At 39.4% G+C, this 18,453-nt stretch overlaps 3 protein-coding genes across 6 annotated transcripts; 2 read left to right on the top strand and 1 right to left on the bottom strand.

Annotated features, from left to right (window-relative positions):
- Window positions 1-704: 704 nt before the first annotated feature.
- LOC141844050 (amino acid permease 3-like) lies at window positions 705-2,561 on the bottom strand. The gene is made up of 6 exons (XM_074732041.1): window positions 2,474-2,561; window positions 2,169-2,402; window positions 2,002-2,095; window positions 1,700-1,914; window positions 1,433-1,572; window positions 705-1,346 (listed from the first exon to the last, which is right to left on the bottom strand). The coding sequence occupies exons 1-6, from the start codon at window positions 2,559-2,561 to the stop codon at window positions 705-707; spliced, it is 1,413 nt and encodes a 470-aa protein (XP_074588142.1).
- A 280-nt stretch (window positions 2,562-2,841) lies between these two features.
- On the top strand, window positions 2,842-15,198 carry LOC141844049 (putative serine protease EDA2). Of its 4 annotated transcripts, none has more exons than XM_074732040.1 (15): window positions 2,842-3,137; window positions 3,312-3,437; window positions 5,656-5,811; window positions 5,990-6,169; window positions 6,804-6,920; window positions 7,479-7,532; window positions 7,604-7,675; window positions 8,948-9,056; window positions 9,142-9,238; window positions 10,557-10,651; window positions 11,288-11,362; window positions 11,743-11,826; window positions 11,898-11,996; window positions 13,612-13,672; window positions 14,853-15,198. In XM_074732040.1, the coding sequence occupies exons 1-14, from the start codon at window positions 2,964-2,966 to the stop codon at window positions 13,632-13,634; spliced, it is 1,461 nt and encodes a 486-aa protein (XP_074588141.1). In that variant the 5' UTR covers window positions 2,842-2,963; the 3' UTR covers window positions 13,635-13,672; window positions 14,853-15,198. The 4 variants fall into 4 exon arrangements, with proteins under 4 accessions (XP_074588141.1, XP_074588140.1, XP_074588139.1 ...); XM_074732039.1 differs by having other exon boundaries at window positions 14,850-15,198; XM_074732038.1 differs by lacking the exon at window positions 13,612-13,672.
- Window positions 15,199-16,286: 1,088 nt separating this feature from the next.
- On the top strand, window positions 16,287-18,260 carry LOC141844302 (chlorophyll a-b binding protein CP26, chloroplastic-like). The gene is made up of 6 exons (XM_074732339.1): window positions 16,287-16,523; window positions 16,636-16,720; window positions 16,809-16,859; window positions 17,203-17,323; window positions 17,557-17,691; window positions 17,771-18,260. Exons 1-6 carry the CDS (start codon window positions 16,307-16,309, stop codon window positions 18,029-18,031), a joined length of 870 nt encoding a protein of 289 aa, XP_074588440.1. The 5' UTR covers window positions 16,287-16,306; the 3' UTR covers window positions 18,032-18,260.
- The last annotated feature ends 193 nt before the right edge of the window (window positions 18,261-18,453 follow it).

Genomic DNA, 18,453 nt, shown 5'->3' with positions numbered 1-18,453 from the left:
AAGTACTAGAGTTTATGAATTCTGGTAGCCAAGTGAGCGCTTCTCACTTGGTTACCAGGATTCATAAACTGAAATCTTGGGGAAGGCAAAAATCAAGAATAGTGACTCTCGTCGGTTGAATAATTGGGCCGCCAGTATCCTCTAATAATCTATCCTCTAGAGCATACGAAGATTAAATTACCATCTAAGGTCTTAATTTTTCTACTAAAATATCATCTATTTTTATCTAAAATCCCAACGTCACAACTCCATTTCTATCTAAATTATGGAGTGAGTAAGTCTCTAGATGTGGTATTTTATTAATGATTCGTTCAAGTCCTTGGCTTATCATATGAGTTTGAATTTAATATATTTTTCAGATGTGAAAAGAAGCATAAATATTGTCATATATCAAACATGTCGCTAATTAATCTTGTGACTAGTTTTGAGTATGTATAAATTACAATGTTTCGGGACATAGTTGAATTGATTATGAACAGAAATAGGCAAAGTGAATCTCGACAATATCTTCTTCTGTCGTGACCAATTATAATTTCTTGATTTACCTTCTTACATATGATCGCGTGGAGCGACCGTGTGAGGCTGTATAGGATTAATCTGAACACCTGAATTATATATAAAAAAAGCTCTCTAAATAAAATTTCAATGGCTTGTGTAATTTTCCAACTATTTCTTCTTCTCTCTACGTGCCTCCTTAATTAGTTTCAGTAGTTAGGCCTGAAGGGCCGGTAGACCTTGAGATCGGTGAAAATTCCGGCGATGGACCCAATTGCTGCGGCGACGGAGACGACGCAACAGGCCAAGCTCAGCAGCTGCAGGCACAGCCACCTGGTGCTCCAACTGGGGATCTTCTTCTGCACGATGTACATCTCCACCGGGAAGTAGACGGTGAGCGGCCAGAATCCGACGGCGCCGAGGAGGCCGACGACGTCGTTGAAGAAGGGGAGGAGCATCGAGATGATGGTCGTCGCCACCACGAAGACGGAGCGCCACACGAGGCGGAAGAGGCTGAGCTTGTAGGAGCCCAGCGCGATCTCCTTGGAGACGAAGGCAGCCTCCGGCCACGCCGTGGCCGTCCACTTCTCGACGAAGGAGAACAGAGGCTGGCAAAACACCTGGTAGGCGCCGACGAGGTGGACGACGATGGCGGCGTTGGCGATGTCGAGGAGCCAGAAGGGGTCGTAGAAGCCGAAACCGGTGAGCAGGTTGCCCGGCGCCTCGTCGCCGAACGCGCCGTAGCCCATGATCCCGCACAGCATGTAGAACAAGGTGGTCACGCAGATGCTCAGCAGCGAGGCCTTCTTCATCACCGCCGCCTCCGACGGCGGCGGACCTTTGATGGTGTCCTGAATCAATCGCACATAGCTAGCTAGTACATGAACACCGATCGAACGAGCAAATTAACATCCGATCAGTTCCCGATCGAACTTACTTGGATCTCTACGAGGATGATGGAGAAGGAGTAAGCGAAGGCTATGTCGCCGAAGGCCTGGAGGATGCGCCACGCCTTCTGCATCTCCGTCACGTCGCCGACGCGGATTCCGGTGAGGCTTCCTTTGAATCCCTTATTCTCTGTTCGTAATCAGATCAGAACAGAGAGCAGCGATAATTTTGCGATGAATTTTAAAATTTTCGTTGCCAAGAGCAGGCTTTTGAGGTATATATGTCGTCGGTCATCATCGTGCATTATATTACTTACCTACGACCTGGACGATGCCGAGGGCGAGGCCGATGCCGGAGTAGGAGAAGGACATGACGGCGGCGACGATGGAGAGCCACCATATCTCATCGAATCCAGGAATCTGAGACAGGAAGATCTGTACGACGCCGAACATGATCATGTAGGGATTGCTGTCGGTGCGGCAAGGAGCGCTGTGGCCGTTCTTGTGGAAACAGTTGGATCGATCGATTGCCCTGCTCCATTAACAGAGACGAAGTCAGAGATTGAAATCTTCTTGTTCGGAGAAATTAAACGGCGGCGAGATTTTGAGCTCCGCTCACATCATGCTAATGGAGGAAGCGATGGTGTAGCCGATGGCGACGCCGAAGAGGTTGGCGTACTGGATGAAGCCGCAGAGCTTGACCTTGCCGCCACCTGTCGATCGCCGTCAACGCAGTCCGTGAGATCTCAGCTTGCGTTGAATGGAGAGGGAGGCGAATTAACTGACCGAGGAAAGCGCGGACGGCGTCGGTGTAGCTTCTGTTGCGGTTGCCGAAGAGGGGGTCGCCGGAGCGGTAGCAGTCGGCGAGGAGGGCGGCGGTGTAGTAGGTGACGAGGGAGAAGAGCAGCATGACGATCGGGCCGACGATCCAGCCGAGCTGCGCGATGGCCCAGGACAACGAGAGCACGCCGGAGCCGATCACCGCCGTCACGATGTGCGCCGTCGCCGTCCACAGCGTCCCTGAAACAGGCAACGCACGCGGCCACGAGTCACGACGAGCCAACGCGTTCGTGGGTTGATTCGTAACGCACCGGTTCTTTTGATGCCGTCATCGTCGTCGTAGCGGTCGGAGCTCCCCGGCTGCGAGTGACCCTGGCCGTTCTCCGGCGAAACGTCCATAGCACTGGATTCTGCTTTCAACCTGCGCTACCTGGCGGCTGACGAAGAGGAGGTCTACGCCTTGGGTCAACGGGCAGTCTTCCTGAGAAAAGGACGGAAGTCAACTCAAGGAAACAGATGAATTCACGGGCAGCCACGGGCTAATTTGAGAAGTCAACGATTTGGATACGCTGGCAATCTTTCTCACGCATCCAATAAGATACTGTGTCGGACCAGACCGGTCTGATTTGGTACAACTTGAACCGGCCCGGTCGGATTGTCATCTCTATTCTCTACCGTTCTCTCGCTCCGCCGGAGGGAGGACCTCCGGGTGCCGCCTTCAGCTGTGGACGCTCTCCTAACCGTCGCGCCATCGGATCGGTAGCTGCACAGCTCGCGTCGATTCGCCGCTTCCCTATCAGCATGGCGAAGCTCTCCGGCTTCCTCCTCCTCCTCCTCCTGCTCCCCCTGGGCTTGAATTCCCTGTTAGCGGTTGAATCTCGTGATATCCTCTCGCGCCATCTGCGTGGTAGCAACGCCTACCTCACCAGAGAGGAACACTGGTTCGATCAGACGCTGGATCACTTCTCCCCCACGGTTTGAGGCTCACTTCTTTTTGTTTCGTCGAATCCATATTGCAATTGTATTTTTGAATCTCGTCTGTTTCTAACCATGAATTCACGTTGTATATGGTTTCTCGCTTTGTTCTCTACACCTTCTAGCGCTTTTTTGCCCCATGATTTTTACAAGGTTTCTTTGGTGCCTGTGCAGGATCATCGCAAATTTGGGCAGCGATTTTATGAATATGTTGATTATTACCAAGTTGCGAAAGGGCCAATCTTTCTTAAGATTTGCGGTGAATCTGCTTGCAACGGGATCGCTAATGATTATTTATCTGTGAGTATGATGCTTCTTGCTATTTCCGATTCCTGATTATCCTTTTTTTTTTCTTTTTCGTTTTCTCCTTTCTTCTTCAACGAAATGGATCTCCAGCTCACCAGACCATGTGTACACACATGTTAGTGGGAGAGTATCAAAGGGTTTCATTGATGGAAGCGCATCAGTTGGAATTACTGGACGGTTCATTGTTATGCCATAGTCTCCAGAGATGAGAAGATGTTTAAATTGCTTCAGTCGGGTTGAACTATTGAAGACATAACACATTTTGCTTGTACTATGCTGCCCATGTTAATTCAGGTTTTTAGCTTCAGGATTTTGATTTTGATGTCGTCCTCATTGCCTTAAAGACTCATTGTAGAGAGCTAGGGCTGTAAATGAATGCATGTTTGAGATCAAGCTTGGTGTTCACTTTGATAAAACTCATTTATGCTCTTTCAATAATAAAAGAAAATAGAAAACAAATAAGCTTGAATAGTGGTGAACTCAGTTTGTTAATGTTCATGAACAATTTATAAATAAACTTATGTATAACTTATATAAAATTTAATTATAAATTTTTTTCTTAATTTTTTAATTCAAACTCATAAAAGTATAGTAGAGAGTCTCTTCCATTGAGCAAGGAAGGTTTTTGGTTTGCATACATGAAAGTTGTCCACTTGTGTTGCAAAGCCGGAGTCAAATAGGAGATGGATTTCAGCTGTCATACAAGGTATCTTATAGTGCATATAAGATACATTGGCATTCCTTATTACTTGACGAAGGAGATCTAATATGCAGTTATAGGCATTTTGGTGTGAACGTTTGGAGTGTTTGAAGTTGAATGAATGTGGTGGTCTATTATCATCCATGTCGGTGGCACTTGCCCAACATGGTTATGTTTTAGTAGAATGGGGAGACAGAGAAATGTTTCAAAGAAACATGAATGATTGGTTTGGTGTTGTTTACTTGTTTGTCATACTTTTTCTGTGGATACCAAGCTGTTGGTATGTCAGTTTTGGTCTATGCTGCTGATTTTCCACAGCTTGAGTCACCACCAGCATGTTGCACATGAAAGTTTTTCTCTTGTTATTTTAAACTTCAAATCAGTCTCATTTTAGACCTACATGTGTCAAAGTATTTTCTAGTGGCAATGTCCATAGTGTCCACCATTTTCTTTCTTCTTGAGAAATCTTGAAAATGGATTTATAACTATTATGAACAAATTATAATAGATGTATAAAATGTAAACTTATTGACACATGACTGGCACAGGACTATTGCAGGGTCATGTCAGATGAACAATAGAGTTTGACAGAGTTGCACTCTAGTTTGATGAAATCTGAGGTATTCTTGCCTTAATTCACTCCAGACGTGCGGAGTTCAGCCAAATTGATTGTTAACCCAAAGGGTTCAGTTGAAGTGCTACTGAACTCTTGTAGTTTCGAGGTTGAACTTCACAAGTTTGAAGTTGTGTTCGTAAGCCAAAAGTTCAGTCAGGGGCCATCTTGGGTCCTATTATAGTTGTAAGCTATCAGATGGACACACTCTCTCTAAGGTGGTGACACGTAGCATAAAGGCTGACCACAAACAGTTCTTGTTAGCGTTCATCCATTAGCAAGACATGTGGCAAACTTCAACTAGCCTTGTTGGTATCTCTTGGTCAGCCTGGTTTCCCTTTCATTATTGCCTGTCCATTGATCACTCATAATATATGTGTAGTTTTAACCACACCAGTAACTATAGGATCACAGCTCAGGATTCATGCTGGATTTTTGATGTTTTAGTTGAACAACATATATTTATGCATTAACTCATCTATTTTCATTCTAGCAGTGGGGGAAAAAATTAAATAATCTAAAAACTTCATCTTTGATTTTCTAAATAGTAATTAAGCTTCTGAAATAATATTGTCATGCTATTCCTTACTCTATTGTGGGAAATACATATATATGAGACCTTTTGTTGCTATTTAGACCTTTAATGTTTTGTTGCTATTTATTCCAAGTAGATATTTTCTTCATCTTGCCATAGTTTAGGCTAAGATGCAGAACCCATTTCTCCATGGTTCATGAGTAGATTACTGGAACTGAAATCCTATTATTTTAGCATGTGTGCATTATTCCTTACTTTATCCTGGCCATCATAAAGAATTGCCACCTGTTAGCTATGTGGATTATATGTGCATTAGATCTCGGCTTTCCTCTTTCCCTGGAATATTAACTTTTGCTACTCCTAGGTGCTTGCAAAGAAGTTTGGTGCTGCTATAGTTTCACTGGAGCATAGATACTATGGAAAGAGCTCCCCTTTCAAGGAACTAACAACAGAAAATCTTAGATTTCTGTCCTCGAAACAGGCTTTATTTGACTTGGCAGTTTTTCGCCAATATTACCAGGTAGGCTATACATTGTATTGTGCACTTGTCTCCTCTTTTACTTCATTGTTAAAATATGGTTCTTCAAATTCCTTTGAAGAATTATTCATATTTCACTATTCAGAGAAAGTCCTTGTTTATTCATATGTGCACTTGTCTCCTCCATTTAATTTTTTTTATTTTTCTTTTTATTCTACAGGAATATTTGAATGCAAACTATAATCTATCTAGAGAAAGTCCTTGGTTTGTTTTTGGAGTTTCCTATTCTGGAGCACTCAGTGCTTGGTTCCGTTTGAAATTTCCTCATCTAACTTGTGGAAGTCTTGCAAGTTCGGCAGTTGTCCTTGCAGTTTACAACTTCACAGAGTTTGACCAGCAGGTGCATCAACTATGCCCCTCTTTTTCTGTCCATTCTCATGTTCAAAATTTGCAAAATATTGTTTGTTCGTCAGAAAATTACTGGCAAATTTTCAGGGATTTCAATCACCTTCCAGTTTGCTCTCTTAGGCTGATTATGTCTCAGTGAGATTTTTGACATTAGCAATAAAGAAAAAAGCTATTAGAAATGGATGGTGAAATTAATCTGGCAGGAAGTTGTTTAGACTAAGAACCTACGGTCCCATGAGTCTTGTTGTATTGTGGCAGGAAGTTGGATTTTGCAGGTGAAAGTGTTGGGCGATCAGAAACTTTTTAGATTAAGAAGTGAAGCAAGAGTAGGAAGAGAGGTCACTAACTACATTTGAAACAGGGTGTTTGATAGTTTTTAGTTAATGGTTCAATTCAGTTTGAGGACAATTTAGCTACTTAAGTCACGCTAGGAGTTGAGCATTGGCTGGCACTTTGTAGCTTAAGAACTATTATTGTCTTTTAACACGAAAAGTAATTTACGAGCGAAGCATAATTCTTTATATATTTTGTTTGGAGTCACATGTTACCACTGGATAATGGAATATTTTGTAAAATAAGTATCTAAGAATTCAGGCTAACCAAACATTTACTTTGACTCTTCACAGGTTGGTGAGTCAGCTGGTGCAGAATGTAAATCTGCACTTCAACAAATAACTTATCTTGTAGATGAAGAACTTAAAACTGATAGCAAATCAGTGAAAAAATTATTTGCAGCAGCTGAGGTATATTCTCATTGCCAACTATGATTTAACTTCAGAGAACTTAGGTATGTCTTGTGTGAGATAATATCTGTTGTCATGGCTGATATCTCTGCGGAAGTTTGTTTTTAGTTTTTAGAGTGTTTATATAATTTAAGTTTTGAAACACTGAAGAACAGTTTGTTGCATTTCTATGATGAGGAAAGAGATTGTTTTCTGATGTACAAAGGGAAAAGTTTGATTTTTATATCTGCAATTTGAAAGCCCTGTTGTTGTCTTCTAGCTCAATTTGGCACCCTATTCTCTACTAGGCATCCTGATTAATTGCGGCAATATTACAAATTACTCCAGATTTTTTTGTAATTGACATTTTTATCCTTTGGCAGCCTTACCTTACCTGGGATTGATTTTGACAACATTACAAATTTGATCTTTAAAATTTTCATCATTCGCATTATTACCCTTTACAAAAATACAATTTGCCCTTTTACTATAGGGTAACAAATATACTATAGTTTAAGTTCTATGCTAACATGTCTGATGTGCTGTTTTAGTTATTTGTCATGTTGTCTATTTGTGCAGCTTAAGAATGATGTTGATTTCTTGTACTTATTGGCTGATGCTGGAGCAATAGCGGTAAGCAGATTACATAATAGGACTGAAATATGGTGCTTTTGACACTTACCAAATGTTTTTGACGTGTTTAGTTTCAGTATGGGAATCCTGATGTACTATGCTCTCCTATTGTCGATGCCATGAAGAATGGGAAGAATTTACTGGTAAGCTTTTTTCTAGCTCCTTGCTTTCATTTTTATGATATTTGCAATTTTTTATGTTATAAATATTTTCTGAGCACCTTTACCTACACCCGGTTAACCTATGGCCTGGGAGGGCTCGCCACCAATTCCTTCTTCCCTTTGTTAACTAGTGGGAATAGTTGCTCTCACTTGACAGATACCTAAGACATGGCAAGGAATTGGTCCTTGTTGCCAGTTCAGGTAGTAGAGAATTCCTTTTCTTGGTGCCAGGCTTATGAGGCAGTCGACATAGCCCAAGTAAGGTGCAACTTCGGTTGAAGCCTATGCTTTCAGTGCACTTTCCGTTTGTTGATTCTCTAGTTGATTGCCTAGCCTGTGCCACACCTTAAAAAGCTTTGGAATGACAATTTCACTTCTCATGGACATAGGACTTGCCTCAAACTTGTCTTTGAATTTTAGCATAAGACTATAGTGGATAGAACGGGTAGCTATTTGCTAATCTAGGGCTTTACTTTTGTGCTTTGGTTCAAGATTAGCTAAGTATCCAATCAGAATTGAATTCTTGCTTCTCCTTGCTTAAACGAGAATTCACTCTTCAAGTTTTTATTCCTAGAAGATTAGAGATTAACCCTTTGTCCAAGGAACATAGTTGTCCACAACGCAAACATCGAACTTTCAAACATTGACAACCTAAAAGGTGACATCTAGCTAGTGACTTCCTAGTCTGACTTCTCTTCCTCACTCCTTTCTTCTTAGTTCTTTCTAAAGTTAAAAGACACTGTCCTACATTCCTCGATTGGTGATGAATCTTTTGGCAAACTCCATTGCCGTAGTGAAGGAAAAGATTAACTACTAATGATACATGGGGTTTGCACTTTGCACACTGCCACTTCCATTTGATCTACCGTTTTAAGTATGTAATGAAATCTCAAAGACTACTCATTGATCGGTACAATTTTATTTTCAAGGTTTGTTTTGAATGACTAGTGAATTTATTCAATATTAATGTAAAAGGATAGAGACTTAATGTTGATCTGTGAAATATTCTCCTAGCCTAAGAATTTTGAGGAAATTCCTCTATTTTGTACTTACTAGGCTGAACATGTCTTTCCAGTTGTAAGAAAGTCTAAGAAGTTTGCTTGGAAAGCAACATTAAGAATCCTGCAATTATTAGTGAATTTCTAAGGAAAGATTTACTTTATAAGAAGCACAAACATATAAATATTTATGCATTATCTGATCCTGAATTATGTCGGATTTTTCAACAAGACTAACATGATTTGCTGCTTTCAGGAAGCATATGCTGAATATGTGAAAGATTATTATATTGGAAAATTTGGCGCGTCGATTAAAACTTATGATCAACAGTATTTGAAGAATACAACTCCTGGTGAAAATAGTGGTATGCCGAACCCTTTACCTTCATGACAATGTCCAAATCTCTTGCTTACTCATTCATCCATTAATGATAATGTTTTGTTTCATAGCTGACAGATTATGGTGGTTTCAAGTCTGTACTGAGGTTGCATATTTTCAAGTGGCACCAAAAAATGATACTGTTCGTTCACCAAATATAGATACAAGGTATTTTTCCATTGACTGATCTTAGAAGTGCTTGTAGTCCTATGTAACGACAACGAATTTAGTCCTATGCTCTTAGTTAACAGTGGTGTGTCTTTTGCCATAAGCAATTAAGGGTTGGATCAACTTCATGTTGTGAAGTCAGACTAATAGGAGAAGGGTAATAATCATTTAAATGAGTTATTCATAATTTCATAAAGACAGGACTGACAATTCATGTAATGCCGGTTAACTTAGTGCTTGTAAGCTTATCCTCAGTGATCACTTGTCGTAGTGAAACATCTATTTATGTACTGCTAGTCAAAGTTCACATCTGTAGCTTACATTTCCCAGCATAATTTGAAATCCTTCGAATTTTAAAGAGTAGAATATGAGCTGAATAGGAGACAAATATGAGTGAACAGCGAGAATCTTATTGAAGCTCAAAACTTCCAACATCCAAAAAGGACTAAAGGAGATGCTTTTGCTATTGGAAATATGTCCAACACCAGATTGATTCCTAGCTATTTTCTTGGTATTGTGCATGATACCATCCTGTATCATCCAATACACATGATACAAAGGTTGTAAGAATTGGTATAGAAATAATGAATAAGCTGAATGAATTTCACAAGAGGAAATTCAAGAGATTTACCATGGTAATCATCCATAGAAACTCTAGGTTTCACTAAAGCATCACCAAACCTAAGTAAACTCTGACTTTACAACTAAAATGGAATCTGCAGAAGTGAAAATAAAAATTAGAAGCATTAGATTTGGTGATCAAACTATTGATTTATTATTTAACAATACTCCAGCTCCTTTTCAATTAAACAGACCAAATAGCTCTGTGTGTAAGACTATATCAGAGGATTAAAAGAGTTACAGTATCATGGTAAATAAAATGTGTTTGTCATATGGGATGAACCTTATTGGTGGGGCTGATGCACAATAGTCTGACACCAGAGTGGTTAGTGCAGCTAAAGAAGCGAGGAAACTAGAGTGACTGTCATTCATATTCTACTCAATTCAAACTTGCATCCAACTTATTCTTAGTTTTTCTGGGGATGACAATGAGGACCAGCTCCATGCATCAGACAATCCAGTTGATCGGGATGATGGGATCATTTGATACAGGTCTTATATAGTAACAGCCTGAGCATGGACTGTTATAAGTTCTGGATAGAGTTTTCTTAGCTTATCTTTGCCATCAAGTGCGTTTCATTTATTTTATTTTGTTTCCTTCAAAATGCACTAGTTTTCGATGATCATTTTTTGCTGTTGTTTTGCTATCATTTTTGTTATTGATCTATATTGATAGGCTTCTGTTGAGAAAATATAGGTACCATTTGGACCTTTGCAAAAATGTTTTTGGAGAAGGGGTCTACCCTGATGTGGAAATGACCAATATATATTATGGAGGCACAAGAATTGCCGGTATGCTTATATATTGATACTTTTCCAACAGTATGGTCGTATAATGGTTAGGAATATCGTAAGCGGTTAGTCTTGTTTCAAAATTACAAACTATACTTTTGTTCTTAAGACAAAATATAGCTAATTTCATATTTTAGTTTATCATGTTTCTTATGATAGTTCATGTTCTTTTTAAGGAGACTAGCCTAGCTTTTCATACTCTTTTATAGTATATCACTTGTCAATCACCAAATTATCAATAAGTATTAAAGGACACAAGTAAAGTAGATAAACGATTACGAGTGTCGAAGGGCAACTGATACTTCTCTTTTTCTAACAACTTCATAATTATATCATCTACTTTTATAAATTTAATCATACACAAGATAAATTGAAAGCCTTGTCAATAGACTTTTACAAAAACTAATCTAATTAAGACTGTTTACATGGATTTATTTATTTTATTACTCTTCAACCTGTGTTTAGTGTTGCAATAATTTTCATATATCACTTGTTTGAGCTCACAGTGATCCATATTGTTGCATAGTTGCAATAAGATGGCTATGAAACATGTCGAGGTTGTAATTCAGTCATTAACAATCAGAAAAATTACATCGATCAGTGCATCGGAAAACTGAGGATTCTATTTGAAATTAGGTTCGAAGATAGTTTTCACAAACGGCTCACAGGATCCCTGGCGTCATGCATCTAAACAAAAGTCATCAGAAGATTGTAAGACATTGCATTTTCTTCCAAGCAAACTGTTTATTACAGTGCTATTTTCTCTTACTAAATGCTTTCCTGTTCTAAATTTGTTTCCATCTATAATTTCTTAAGATCAGTCTTTTATAAAATTTCATTGAAAACAAATAAATAATATACCTCTCGAGTGTGTATAAAATACGAAGCGAAAGTGAATGCTCATCTTAATCATTGCTCATTATCTTGTACTCACTAGTGCAGAATCAGTTTGTTTCTGGATCACTTCTTAGTTTACCTAATCGCACGGGCATTCCAAAAGACTAAAATTATCAGCAAGCTGAGCAATTGCTTCAAAAGTTCATTCTATTTAGCACGAGTGCTCGGTAATATTAGTTTCATCTTTGTTACAGTGCCTTCCTACTTAATCAAATGCCATAACTGTGGGCATGGCAGTGATTTCAGAGGTTGCCCTCAGTCACCTTTGAATATTGAAGGTATAGCTGGTTTCTTGTAAATTACTTTCCGACTCAAGCCAATTATTAACCGAACCACCCTGTTTCCGTAGGCAATGCCGACAAGTGCACGTCACCTGAAGCAGTGCAAAAAGTGAGACAACAAATCATACAAAATATCGACTTGTGGCTCTCTGAATGTCAAATTGCAGGTATGAGTTACTTAGAATAGTTGCTACGGTTCTTTTGAATGCTAATTTGCATCATTAAACTGGTTTTAATGGGGGTAAACTAATAGAAATAATGCCCTAGCATTATCGGCATGTAGAGCCCAACTAACCTAGGATCCTGAGATATCTTATTTAGTGTGTTTACGGCAGTTTTTTTATGGCGATGGCTGGAATTTCATTGCAGTCATGAATTTCTACAGAGGGTCGTAGAGTTTAGAAGATGTCTTACAAAACATTGGAAGATTGCCTATAGAGGAACTTTTTTCTGTGGGAACTTTTGGTGTTCAGGTAAGGTTTCACTTTTTATTCGGTATCCAGCTGGGAGTATAGTGTAGATTCTAGGGATATTGAGCAAGGTGTGGACATCAATTCATTTGATTCCCATGCAGTTCTCGCTCGTATAGAGTTTCATGAACATTGATAATTTTATGGAGACTCTAGTCGGATAAAGAGGATGTAAGGATCTTAGTAGTACAGATTTAGATTCAGATAAAATTTCTAAAGGATGTTTAATTCTATAAGAGCAAGGCATAGTCGCATCTAGGGAGCTGCCATGCGAAGAAGACAATGACTCGGAGCAAGCCCAGAGAGTGAGGAAGAAGACATTACTCTTGTTTTTGTAGAGCAAAAATTCTTGTGTGCTATATGTTTGCTCTATAAGATCTTGTGTTTGGGAGATGATTAGGCGGTAGAGTCTTAGAGAGTCGGTATAGAGAGGCTCCAAATATCACTATAGAGCCGCTAGGAAAGTTCGGCGGGTGGCTCATGGTAAATAGATCCATATGACATCTTAGGATGATACATAAGATGTGCAACATGGGTAGAATGCTCTAGTCACATAGTGCATTTCAAGACACAAGAGAGATGAAAGAGAAGGTTTGTTAGTTATCTACGAGCAATCTTGAGGACCTCTTTGTGGTCGCGTAGTGATGATAGAAGATTAAGATCATTTTGGAGGATGACTTTGGAGTATCAAATGTAGCGTAGAGTAGCATCTCATTTTGAGCAACAACTAAATTTACAATGATGTTTACGCGGCGGTGGCTGAAATTTCATGACGACGACTATGAATTTCTCACCGACGGAGCATCCTAATGGAGAATGGTTGGTGGTTGTGAAATATCATATTGATCGTAGAGAATATGATTTTCATCTCATAGAGAGCTTTAGTGTCTAGTAAGTGCTAGAGATGAGGGAGGGTTTCTATCTTTTCTCCATCATGATCGAAAGAGAAGTGCAAAGTAGATTGAGAGGGTAAAGTGTGGATATTAACTCGTCCAATGTTTTATTGTATTTTTTCTCATATTATATAGACTTCAATTCTCGCTATAGACGTGTAGACATATGTCGAACTATATTAAATTATCTTCGAAACTCCGGATACTATCTACATGTATGGTTTAAGAGAGTAGACTTAAGTGGTACTAGAGTAGACCTCTTTAATTCTTCCTTTTATGTATCTTTCTTCGTATTCCTCGCATCCTACTTAACCGTAAGTGATCGTAAATTTTCAAATACTTTGGATTTTGTACATGCATGTTTCCTTATTTATTATTGATGTGAAGCTGAAATCTTGCTCGATCGCTATATTTTGAAGGTTCAAATGACCAAGAAAATTAAATTTATACAATTAGGATCAAACATGGTGGTGCTATTCGGTAAGTAGTCGAAGAAATATTAGTAATTTTAATTCCTAATTCTTATTTATTTGCTATATACCTTCGTATAGGATGTTCTAATTTCGATTACTTCTTTTTAACTCAATCTTGCCTATGATCATAATCTTGAAGTTTATGCTTTTAACTCAATCTTGCCAAGACAAGAAATAATAATAAAATTATTCCTTTTTTTCTATACTTATAATAATTAAAATTTTGAATTCATTGTTTTAGTATAATAATGATTGAATGTGTCCATTAGAAAAGTAAATGTTTAGTATATTCTCGAGGTGCATATCTTCTAGACTTTCTCAATGAGATCGTCAATTAAGATATCGACCTCATGTCGTGCAAATGGTATTAGAGCGAGCACCCATACTCCTACATGATGGCAGAGAAGATATAAAACTCCTCGAGAGAGTGCCTTTATCATTAGATTCATTAGTCGATGTGCTAGAATTCTTATTCCCGCATAAGAGGTCGTAGGCCTTTACGTGTGCATCCACACCTATCCATCGTATCTACCACGCCTAGTTTGCCTAGTGTTGCTCAGCCTTGCCGCAACCATATGCTCCCATAACCGGTTTGCCTCACTAGTTTTGTTTCTTCCATGAAGATTTAGTACGACCAATTTAATATGCAACTAGAAACTGAAGGCGACATAAGAAAATCGAGAACAAATCTACAAAATAGACAAAAAAAGGGCAGCATGGATAATGGATATAGGCATAGAATAAGGCTCGATAAAAGCAAGCATTCGTAAATAATGAAATTAGATTAGAAATGCCATATCTCGATCGACACAATTTGCTACGGAAATGCATTGTAGAAACCAACAATGTCACGATTCGCTCTAGGAGCCCTGCAACTATGAGCATAAAGTGGTCTTCTGGTAGAGTGGTGCCCCTAAAAGTTCTTACCGCAAGTATAAAGTAAACTTACGATAAACTTCCCGTGTGTTTTGTAGTTGATTTTGTGTTGCTTAATATGTTCGCGATGATGATAGAACAAGATTCATTCGCGCGCGATAAGATTTCCCCATCTTTAATGGTACTTTTTGCGCTAGAGCTTTCGAAAACAAATTGCTTCGATTTTGATCTTCATACAACATTTAGTCAAGAACACATACACATTTTCTGGATGTCTCTCATTCATGTAACTGATCTTGTTCTTTCAGGAGCTGATTCTGATGAGCTAGACTCAATTCTCTTGCCGACGAGGATGGCCACGAGTTACCGATCGCTTTAAGTGATACATAACTCCCTACATCGTAAACTAGAGACGACGAAGACGAAAGGTTTCGAAAGGGTATAACTGTTCGCGGCACAGATGCTTCAAGTTCTTGCATTCGATGATGCTTCGAGTTCTTGCATTCACATGGAATTAGCTCATGACACTTGCAAGCTGTAATTTTATCGTCGGATGATGGCACTTTGGCAGACCTAATCTGTTTGTCGCAGTCGATATTTTATCTATTTTCGTCGCAAATCTCTAATAAAAACAAATATATGCATATCTCTAAAGAATTTATCCTTGTAACAGCTATAGTTTATAATTGTCATAATATGTTAACCACTTCAGCTAGTGTTGTAGTAGCTATTAATCGTAGATATTATGACATTATAGTAGTTACGATTCGTAGTTATTATAATTCAAGTCAATATTAGTCAACACCTTATTTTTCTTAAAAGGTTGCACTATTTTGAAAAGATATCAAATGAACATCACCTTTAGTATAAAAGTGTTATAAGGTTTTAGCTAAAATTGCAACAATATACAACAATTTTGATCAAAATTGTTTTAACTTTAATTAAAATTATTTTAACATTGATTATAGTTATTTTAATTTGATCAAAATAATTTGGACAAAAATTAAGGTGGTGTCTTTTTTTTTTTATTGTCATAGGGTGTTTCATATTTATTTTTAATCAAAAGGGTGTTTTATTTCACGATTTTATCATATACATTTATTCAAATGTCCTTTAATATTATTTTATAATGTTCAATATTGTTATTTTTATCTAAATCTTGAGCTAATTGAATATGTTATAATAATTACGGTTTCGTAGCTGTTAAAATATAAATAGAAATTTAAAAATTCATGTTAGAGTTTTATATTATCAGTATTATTATTTTTTGTTTAAATCTTCAACCGATTGAATACGTTGTAGTAGTTATCGTTTTGTAGCTACTACAATATTAATTTTTATTCATATTGTAGTGGCTATGAAATCGTAATTATTATAACGTGTCTGATTAATTTAAGATTTAGATAAAAAATAATAATATTGAAAGATATTTAGATAATATGGACATTCATTTGACAATGGCAAATTATTTTATGTTCATCAAAATTATTCTAAATTTAATTAAAATTATTAAAATTAGTTGAAATCCCATCTGTCCACTAGATAAATCGGTGGCCATGATTGGCCCTTGGTAAGATCATCATCTGCCACGTCACCACAACCCGGCCAATCAACTTCGTGCAAAAAATCACAATACCAGAGCCGCAGCCAATCACACCGCTCGAACCTGATCGGCTCGGCCCCACCACATCCACGTTCCCGCCATTTAGCGCCGCTCTCTGCCTTCCTCCTCCTCCGCAGCAAACCAGCGCCGCAACCGACAGCCATGGCATCCGTCGCCGCAGCCACCGCTCCGGCCTCCCTCCGGGCCTCCGACATCCTCGGGACTCGCCTCAACGTCGCCGTCGCGCCTCGAGCAGCCCCCGCGACGCTGCAGGCCGGGTCCTCCAAGGTCGTGGCGCTTTTTTCCAAGAAGAGCGCCGCCGCCAAGGCGAAGGCGGCTGCAGCTTCTCCGGCGAGCGAGGAGCTCGCCAAGTGGTACGGTGAGTCGGCTTCCTACTCGCCCCCGCCGCCACTAATGCTTGCGAGTCGTTCGATAGAATTACGCAGTGAAAAGGGTATTCAAGTACTTCTCTTTGGCCGGTGGTGTTTCAGGTCCCGACCGGAGGATTTTCTTGCCGGAGGGGCTCCTGGACCGGTCGGATGTCCCCGAGTATCTCACCGGCGAAGTCCCCGGAGAGTAAGTTCGATCCTCCAATTTGCAATCAAGGAGAGATCTTGTTGACTAAATCTGACATCTTGTAATTTCTCATCTGGTCTCTTTGCAGCTATGGCTATGATCCTTTTGGGCTGAGCAAGAAGCCAGAAGACTTCGCCAAGTATGCCACCCATTTGCTTGCTTATCGTCAAAAGGACATCTCTTTTTTCAAAATTTATTAAAAGGATCTTCCAACTTGTATTTCATATCCAAAATACCTCTTTATTCTCGATCGGTACGACTCGATAACCCTTCGAGCTGTTTTGTACAAAGCAACTCTAAGGCGGAGCACAAAGGAGGGGGTATTTACGATATCAAATTATAGGTGGAATGTTATTTTGATAAATTTTGAAAGGAGGATGCTCTTTTGATGATCTGAATTCTCGATTGTTGTCGGTCGGAAACAAGGTCTATCGAGAAGATTCTCGATTTCATTTGCCCTAAAAGTTTCAAATGGTGTGCAGATATCAAGCTTATGAGCTCATCCATGCAAGGTGGGCTATGCTTGGTGCAGCAGGGTTCATCATCCCTGAGGCTTTCAACAAATATGGTGCCAATTGTGGCCCTGAGGCGGTCTGGTTCAAGGTAATTTTCGATAACTCATGGTCTATTTACTCTCCGATCGAATAACCAGCTTACCGAGTTTATATACACTGCGACCGTATGCCAAGAACATAGGCAATTGAGTCATTGTGCATGGTCTACATCACGACTCGGCTACATTTCGAATCCAACCGTTGGCCCAAACTCTTGAATTCATCTAAGCTTATAAATGTTTCTTATGGTAAATGTTCGGTAATTTGTCGATGTGTTTGCAGACAGGTGCTCTTCTTTTGGATGGGAATACATTGAACTACTTTGGCAAAAACATTCCGATCAATCTTGCTTTGGCTGTCATTGCTGAGGTTGTGCTTGTTGGGGGTGCTGAATACTACAGAATTAACAATGGACTCGTAAGTAAAGCGAAAAATTCGATATCCTCCTTCGAGTTTCAGGTTTATGGATGAATATCATCCGTCTATTCGGTTGTAGGATTTGGAGGATAAGCTGCATCCAGGAGGTCCATTCGATCCCCTTGGACTCGCTAATGATCCAGACCAAGCTGCGATTCTCAAAGTGAAGGAGATCAAGAACGGCCGGCTAGCCATGTTTGCGATGCTCGGCTTCTTCGTGCAGGCCTATGTCACAGGGGAAGGACCAGTGGAGAACCTCGCCAAGCATCTTAGTGACCCATTTGGAAACAATTTGCTTACTGTGATCTCCGGAGCAGCCGAGAGAACTCCGACCCTGTAAAGCTCGCATTCGTATCATGTAAGACAACGACAACAACCAGTGCTTAACAAAACATTGGCAATTGACTCGAAACTTAAATCGATGTTTGTATCATGTAATTCACTCGACTAGGCTTGAATTGAATGTGCCACAGACCTATGGAGGGAAAACCTAATGTTTCAAAATAGTAGGATTCTTCAAAATTGTAACTCTACATCATGAGATTTAGGAGTATTTACTTCTTTTATAAGCACTCATAGTATCATCATGTATGTCGTTGAACCGGCTATCGATTTAGTTCGAGTCATGCCTCATAGTATCATCATGTGAACGATTAGAAGGTTGGATTCGTTAATACGGGGAGTTAGAACTTTTCTTAAGAAAAGTGAACTTCTATTTGCCTTTGGTTTTCTTCTTTAGTCTTCTTCTTCCTTCATTCAGTA

This window comes from Curcuma longa, chromosome 13 (genome assembly GCF_044706935.1).
Source record: "Curcuma longa cultivar G26 ecotype Majalengka, Jawa Barat chromosome 13, ITB_CL_G26_1.1, whole genome shotgun sequence".
NCBI classification, from domain to species: domain Eukaryota; kingdom Viridiplantae; phylum Streptophyta; class Magnoliopsida; order Zingiberales; family Zingiberaceae; genus Curcuma; species Curcuma longa.
Note: the sequence above shows the minus strand (reverse complement) of the source record. Positions and strands in the feature narration are given on the sequence as shown.

Coding starts and splice junctions, on each gene's coding strand:
- LOC141844302 (XM_074732339.1), top strand. CDS start 16,307: ATGGCATCCGTCGCCGCAGCCACCGCTCCGGCCTCCCTCCGGGCCTCC. Junction 16,860..17,202: donor AAGCCAGAAGACTTCGCCAA/GTATGCCACCCA, acceptor AATGGTGTGCAG/ATATCAAGCTTATGAGCTCA. Junction 17,324..17,556: donor CTGAGGCGGTCTGGTTCAAG/GTAATTTTCGAT, acceptor ATGTGTTTGCAG/ACAGGTGCTCTTCTTTTGGA.
- LOC141844050 (XM_074732041.1), bottom strand. CDS start 2,561: ATGGACGTTTCGCCGGAGAACGGCCAGGGTCACTCGCAGCCGGGGAGC. Junction 1,915..2,001: donor GCTTCCTCCATTAGCATGAT/GTGAGCGGAGCT, acceptor TTAATGGAGCAG/GGCAATCGATCGATCCAACT. Junction 1,347..1,432: donor TCATCCTCGTAGAGATCCAA/GTAAGTTCGATC, acceptor CGATTGATTCAG/GACACCATCAAAGGTCCGCC.
- LOC141844049 (XM_074732037.1), top strand. CDS start 2,964: ATGGCGAAGCTCTCCGGCTTCCTCCTCCTCCTCCTCCTGCTCCCCCTG. Junction 6,170..6,803: donor TCACAGAGTTTGACCAGCAG/GTGCATCAACTA, acceptor GACTCTTCACAG/GTTGGTGAGTCAGCTGGTGC. Junction 7,533..7,603: donor CTGATGCTGGAGCAATAGCG/GTAAGCAGATTA, acceptor TGACGTGTTTAG/TTTCAGTATGGGAATCCTGA.